This window comes from Teleopsis dalmanni, chromosome 2 (assembly GCF_002237135.1).
Source record: "Teleopsis dalmanni isolate 2A chromosome 2, ASM223713v2, whole genome shotgun sequence".
Taxonomy (NCBI): domain Eukaryota; kingdom Metazoa; phylum Arthropoda; class Insecta; order Diptera; family Diopsidae; genus Teleopsis; species Teleopsis dalmanni.
This window is the reverse complement of record NC_051847.1, coordinates 21,545,970-21,553,336: the sequence shown is the minus strand read 5'-3', so window position 1 is coordinate 21,553,336 and position 7,367 is coordinate 21,545,970. Positions and strand designations below refer to the sequence as shown.

At 27.4% G+C, this 7,367-nt stretch overlaps 1 protein-coding gene across 1 annotated transcript in view; it reads left to right on the top strand.

Moving 5' to 3' along the window:
• The window catches only part of LOC119674092 (uncharacterized threonine-rich GPI-anchored glycoprotein PJ4664.02-like), a 19,599-nt gene that overhangs the window by 6,613 nt on the left and 5,619 nt on the right, over window positions 1-7,367 (top strand). The window contains exon 2 of the mRNA XM_038085217.1: window positions 12-58. Coding sequence (XP_037941145.1) covers window positions 12-58 — 47 coding nt within the window. The remainder of the gene's footprint in view (window positions 1-11; window positions 59-7,367) is intronic.

The window sequence follows — 7,367 nt, the reverse complement described above, 5'->3', positions numbered from 1 at the left end:
TTTAACTTTAGAGATTTTGGTTATAAAATTGAGAGCAATATAACCCAAATAGGACTAAGTATGTAGTACCTATTTCCATACCTCTTCAAAGTATTAACCATACGTAGCTAATAGTGCTCCAAATAGTACTTTAAGTTTTATGTGTAATGTTCAAAAGATCAAGCATTTTCCTTTCGATAATATTGGGATATACAGTATTGGTCATTTTAGGTGGAACTATCTGGTAACACTATAATATTGGCAGGGAAATTAAGAATCACTAATAATTCCACGTGCTTCAAATGTCACACTTTAGAAATTTTTTCTATGAAGCAATACACACCAGACAAACCTACTAAAGCCTAAGAGGATTTATGGTAAATAATCATTATGAGTTAAAAGAGGTACTTCATGTTAAACACCAATCAGCTGCATTATTGCTGCATTTATGCCGATTGTTTGTGAAAATGGTAAGCAGCACTTCTGGGACTGCTTCCGGCAATCAATCTTTTGTACTCCTATTCTCCAGTCGCTTGTTATTAAAAAATAGTGATTTTAACGGGTATCCACGATTATCCAATTTGATGTCGCCAAACTTTTTCCTTTTAGGCTATTAGACGAACTTAAGGTCAATCCACCAGAATATATCCGTCAAAGCAGTCGAAACTTTGACAAATATGTTTAAAAATTGCCACATTGCGCCATTCGAGTTAAGGGTGGCCACTTGGGCGATATTATCTTCAGTGAATCTCCTTAAATCACGTTAAATAATTTTTAACTTAAACAGCAAAAAACGTGTTTTTTATGTTTACAATATTTGTTAAATAAGTGAGTCTACCTAGTATGACCAGCTCTGTATACTTTATATGTATATATATATATAGCTCGGATATGGTGTCCGATCATTTATCGATCATAATGTATTTGTATAAAAGCAGCTAACCATATATAACAGTATATTATACAGAGGCCCCAATGAAGTGAAGAATTAACCAAATTAGACTACTTGGTCCTTTTTCGTTGTTCGATTCTCTGATGTCGTTATTGAGTTAAAGCTGGAGTTGCTTCCGTTCACATAACTACATCGGTTGTTAATGCAAGCAGCTCATTTAGCTTGGGATTGCCTGCCAAGTTATCACAAACCCAATGGTGTACGAAGACAGTCTTCTTCCCACTTGCCAGTGCTGGACATTGGCATAATATATGCATCGCTGTCTCCTGTTCTTCTAGACATTGTCTGCAAGTGTATATAACAGTCAGTAAAATATAAAGACCGGACTGTAAAATGTTAACAGATGAATGTCATGTAACTGACTTTAACATTATCTGTTGTATATTTAATGTTATTAATTTAAATAGTGACATTGCCTAGTTCCCATATTAAATTTGAAACGCCATCGCTGTATGTGGGTTAGTCAGTTAATTCCAATATTGTTTATTGTATTTAATGTAAAAATTAATTGTGCTCACTTAATATTGAAGCAATACACAAGCCCATAAATAAATTATATTAAATTTTATGAATTGAATTGTTATTGTTTTGACTAATTGGGCGTATAAAATTTCGTTACCTTGATTACGCGTATTTAAGCATATATCAACAACAAAATTTACATATGTAAAGTTTCAAATGGTTTTGAATAGTAATTTTTCGAAGGGAACCTCATAGACGAACAAATAATCTACAAAAACTGTGAAGTTAATAAAAAATGTGTACACATCCGTTTTGCTATTGATATTTAGAAATTAATTATTGCTAGAACTATTAACGCCCTTCAGCTTAAATAAGTTCGCCCAAATGTGATATGTAAACATGACCGGAATCAAATTCATTATGGCACGCTTATGCTTAGGTAACATTTTTAACTATGGAAATACAGTAATTAAATTATATAAAATACTCATTTCCTGCTGAATGAAATTTGATGCGAAACAAATTATTTAATTTTCTCTGGTTTTTCAATTGTTTTGTAGACGATTATCTGTTTTGCTACCAAAGGGCCCGGTCAACACTTTTACAAATGTGGTCAACTCGATAATCGACTTAATGACTTTTGTGGCATTTGTGGAATTACGGTGGTTTAGGTGATTTCATTTATCAGTTATTTCAATTCAGTTTAAGTGAATAATCGGCGATTGAAATTGAATTAAGTGATTGATTTAAATAAGCTGAATGAGTATTTCTATAACACTTGTTAAAGTTGTCAATTGACAAACCAATGTTATTGACCTAAGCAAGCTACCAAACTGATTTTTTAACGTTGCAGATTTCAAAAACTTTATCATTTATAGAAAAGAGATTTTAATGCCTAGTCTTATACCTGCATTTTGTAATATACATAGACTGATTTGTCAATTCTACGGTCAACATAATCGATTAACAAAATAAGCAAGGGGTAGTAAACACCGTTTTTAAAAGGAAGTTTAATTATCCAAGTGGGTAGATATATGTTTTTTTTTTGTATTTTTACTATGAACTTGTGAAATTCACCATCGGCTATTAGTACTATCGTCATGATACCGGAGTGCCAGTTTCTTAACGACCAAAACACCATACCTCTTCATCAGGAAGACCTTCCTTTGAGCATTTTCGTGTTACTTCAGGAAGGAGTAATTATAAGATTATGAAAGATTATAAAACTGCAAACTGACCTTCCATTCTAAGTAAAAACTAAAATAGGTCACAAAGTAGGAAGTCTACGAGTAAGTAATAATACATTATATTCTTGCCTATAGAAACGCTATAATTTTTATTTTATTATTACTTTAAATTGTAAATTACTATTTAAATATTGATAAAATAAATATTGATAAAATAAAATGTATAATATTAAATATAATATTTTATTTATATAATCATAATATATAATTATATATATTATAATTTTTATTATATTATTACTTTAAATTGTAAAAGATTGTAAAAATTGTAAATAACTATTTAAATAAAATATTAATGTATTTATAATATTATAGACAAAAAATGTTTAAATATATTATAAATATAAAACATCTTAGGAAATATGATTGATCAATTGCATTGGCTTTTTAAAAGCCTGGCTTTACACAAATAAAACCAACGCAGTAGTTGAGGTCAGTACCTAGAAGAAACCCAAATCTTTAACCATCAGACACTTAAGAATGTTACCAGACATTTTTGTGCAAAAATCTTAATCTTGGCTAACAAACCTTTCAAAATTAAAACCGTACTAACTGCATTGTCCAGAATACACAATGTATTTTAGTTTATAGTAATTGCTTCGAAATAATACATAATAATAAATCTACCTATAATGTTAATACAAGTAATAACACTCATATATATTATTTATTTATTAAACATCGATTAAATGAAAGCTATATATAGGTGAATCATTAATTTTAAATATGTGAACCTTAATGATTATTATATGCCATGAGATCGATTGTTATAATTTCTAAATGAAAATATATTTTCTCATAAAGTCAAAAAGTTTCCAAATCAAATTATTTTCTTTAAATTTATTTAATTTTATATTTGAAAATATTTTTATTGTTTTTCATTATTTTATTTAAAATCTCATCTCATCAGAACGTGACTTTTTGAAATATTTCCTCTATCAAAACTGATCTATGTTTATGATATTGAAAAGTTTTCAATCTTATACAGTCATTCATTAATGTGAAAATTATGTAAATATATGTAATATCTAGTAGCTATTGTTAAGTTTTATTAAATTTTCTTTATATTATGTTGAAAAAGATTCAATTTACATAAAGTAAATTGAACAAGCAATATTTTTCATATAAGGCACCTAATGCATTCCATAATGGAAATATGACAATTATCACGTACAAATTATTTACTTGGAACTAAACTAATAATCCCTATAAATATATTTTAAAACTGATGTCACTGATGAAGAATTCCTTGATTTCGCTGTAATGAACGATAATATACAATCCATCCCAAATTCGATTAAACTTTTTAAATGAAAATATAAAGCATTTATTATTTTTATTATCTGTAGTTTTTTATGTAAAAAACTCTTCTCGAGGCAATATAATGCTGGAAATATTCAAAAAATTTTTCGGAATATTTTTATTACTTTTCACCGGAATTGGCTTTAATATGCCCGTAAAGCCATTTGAATAATCAAGATAATATCTAAATGCTCAGCAATTTTAGTTGATTTGGTAAACTTAAAGTTGCAAATAATATCAGGTACCTTTTTAGTTATGAATTCATTCACAATGCACCGTAGCATAGCATTGACGTCCATCAAAAACTAGCCTTCTCTATCTCAATATTCTAGTAAACCTCATCAAATACTGGCACATGATCGTTGTCAAACCCTTAAATAATATTCTGCGTACACTATCTGATCTTGTCAATGAAGAAATTAACTGTGAACAATTTATTTTGAATTAAGGAAAATGGTCAACATCAAGTTGATTTTACTCTTTTGAAAACATAATTATATATCTTTTTGATGAAATAGTGAACTCTTGTCATATTCTGATATTTATTAATATTAGAAACACAATATTTCATCAGCAATTACAATTCATCACATCCTTAATGGATTCCTTTGAGATCTCTTTAACATAACTCTGTAATGCTGAACTCTTCAGCCTTTTTAGTAGTTCAATCGACTCTATGGCATAGTGACATAACATACAATTTTAATATCACAACGAAATATAAAGCAAATTCGCTTAAACACTAAATAACACTAAGTAGGTGAAGTAAACGTACAGAATCAAACAACCACCTTTTAATCATAGACGCTGCTTAGCTTTGAATTTTTATGAAACCAGTTTTATCAAATTTATGTACTGATTATTAGTCGGATTATAATATAATATAATTATAATAATATAATTATAATATAATTATTTTTAAAATATGTTAGCTTAATATGAAGTTTTGATTATATGCCAAAATTATTACTTCAACATAAATGGCAACTACATATAAGTGAATCATTCTTAATCAGTTTAAATATATAACCTTCATTTAATAAATAATTTTTAATTAAGTACACTTAAGCAAATATAAGTAATTATTTTATGATTATCATTAACAGCATTAAGTTTAAAACGTTAAACATAGTTTAGCTTAATCGTGACCTAAGCATGATCATATAATGTAATTTATGAAGTTACTAAATATGCACTATTTGGTTTTATTACTTTATTTTCTTATTTTAATTATATTTTATGAATCACTAATAAAATTTCATATATTATATATTAAAATTTTGTTTTTATTTGAATGTATTATGCCATTTGATCACTCTTTTTTTGTTTGATTACCTTGTTTGCATAAATAATTTGCAGTGTAAGGAATTATTTAATAATAGTTTTTTACATACAATATATTCTCTTCCTTTAGAGAATTACATTTTTTATTATTATTTACCTTTTCGAAAAGGTTTTAGCACGTAACAACAGGTGTCAGAAATAAATCATTACAATTATTATTGATCACTGATGTCACGCGTATACGCATAGAATATAAATGTTGTGATTGCTTATTTAGAGTCATGTAAGGAAAAACTTAAAAAACAAAATTTTAAAAAGACACAAAACATAATTTAAAAAATTGAAGATTATAACCTAATATACACAACAATAAACACAATACAATATATTTCAATGGGATTTAGATTAAATTGACGATCCAAGGAATCAACATAGTACTATTTGTTCAGATGATTTTAAAATTCGTACGGCTTAAAGATGATTATAAACGCCTGCGGTTTAACCACCTATTACCTTAAATACATCTTAAGGATTGTTTAAGGAGAACTTTACCTTGTTTAACCACAGCTACCACGATTCTTCCATAAGAAGCCAATTATGTATCCAACACAACCGAGGTGGTGGATACCTGTACCCCCAAGTAGTGTTATAATACCTCCGTCTATTGCCAGTTAAGCTCATTTGCCACCCATTATAATCTAAACAGTACAGGATGCTAACTAATGGATGTTGCAAGTTTTGGGACAGATATACTTTTTCTTGTGAGTATTCTAATTCCTTTCCTGAAGGAAGTAGATAGATTAGGAATATAATAGCAACGATTTTTTTCTAAAAGTCGCTGAAGTGATTAGCAATCCCTAAATATTTAGATATTTTCAGTTCTTCACAGAAAACTGTACTACTTATCTCATTTTCTATTTCAGAGTATATAATTAAGCCGTCTTCTAAAAAAAAATCTACCGATAGCCATGTATGTCTAAACAGAAAATCGGCAGTGATTTACCCGCCAAAATTAAGAATGGAGAGAAATATATCGATCAATTATCGAGTGGATCGAACATCTAAAAACATTTAGAATAGTGCTGCGAAGTAGATGTTATAAAAGCAGACAGTGTTTTCCCTGTCGCAATTAAGAATAGAGAGAGAAATGTAGAATGGTGCCGTCAAGTAAGTTAAATCAGACGATACTGCCATTTGAATCAATGAACTTTGCTATATATTAAATGAAGTTAGATTTGGCCAGTTTTTGAAATTTATATTTAAAAGTTACGATATTCAAAAAAAAAAATCCAAAACTTAAAATATTAAACCAAAAATATAATTTCTATTAAATATTGTATTGGAATTCAAATACAAATTAAAATTCTAAACTATTAAATCTAAACATATAAGTAACATCTGGCAAATTAGGATGGATTGTCAGACACTTGATTCCAAATAGAAAAAGAGACGATCTTAAGTTAGGTAGCGCCGTACTGTGAGACAGAAGAAAAAAGAAGAAGAGGAAAAACTTTTAGCATAAAAACTGTTAAGTTGATTGTTTTCTAAAGCGTTATGCATAGTGAAGGAGAATTTAAGGAACTAAAGGATCTTTAAACTCAAGGAACTAAAAGTTCTTAGAAAAATACTTATAATATATAATACACAAATTTAAAAAAATATTTAAAAATATGTTTGTATCAAAATAACTAAAAACAATATTATTTTTATTTTTATATTTAATTTTTAATTTGTATTTATAATTAAGTTTGTATTTTCAATTTCAAACTTCGATTTTTAATTTTAATATTTTTGTTTTATTAAAAAATTTGAACTTTAACCTAAGACATGCTGCACCTAGAAAATTCTTTAAAAAATTGTATATTTATTAATTTCTGCATAATAAAATTGCTAAAATTTGTAAAAAATTTATAATGTGTTTTGTGAAAATTAAAAATATCAACACTCAAACTAATATATATATAAACATGTATATATGTGTACTCATATCTTCAACTTTGTTGTATGTAAATAAAAAATATTTAAATTAATAAATCATACTAAGCAATCCATGAGCCTCTAAATGAATCTTATCATTTAAACATAAAAAATTGTTGCTAATTCATAATTAACATTTTAGCTTCAAAAGATCAAAATTTAGA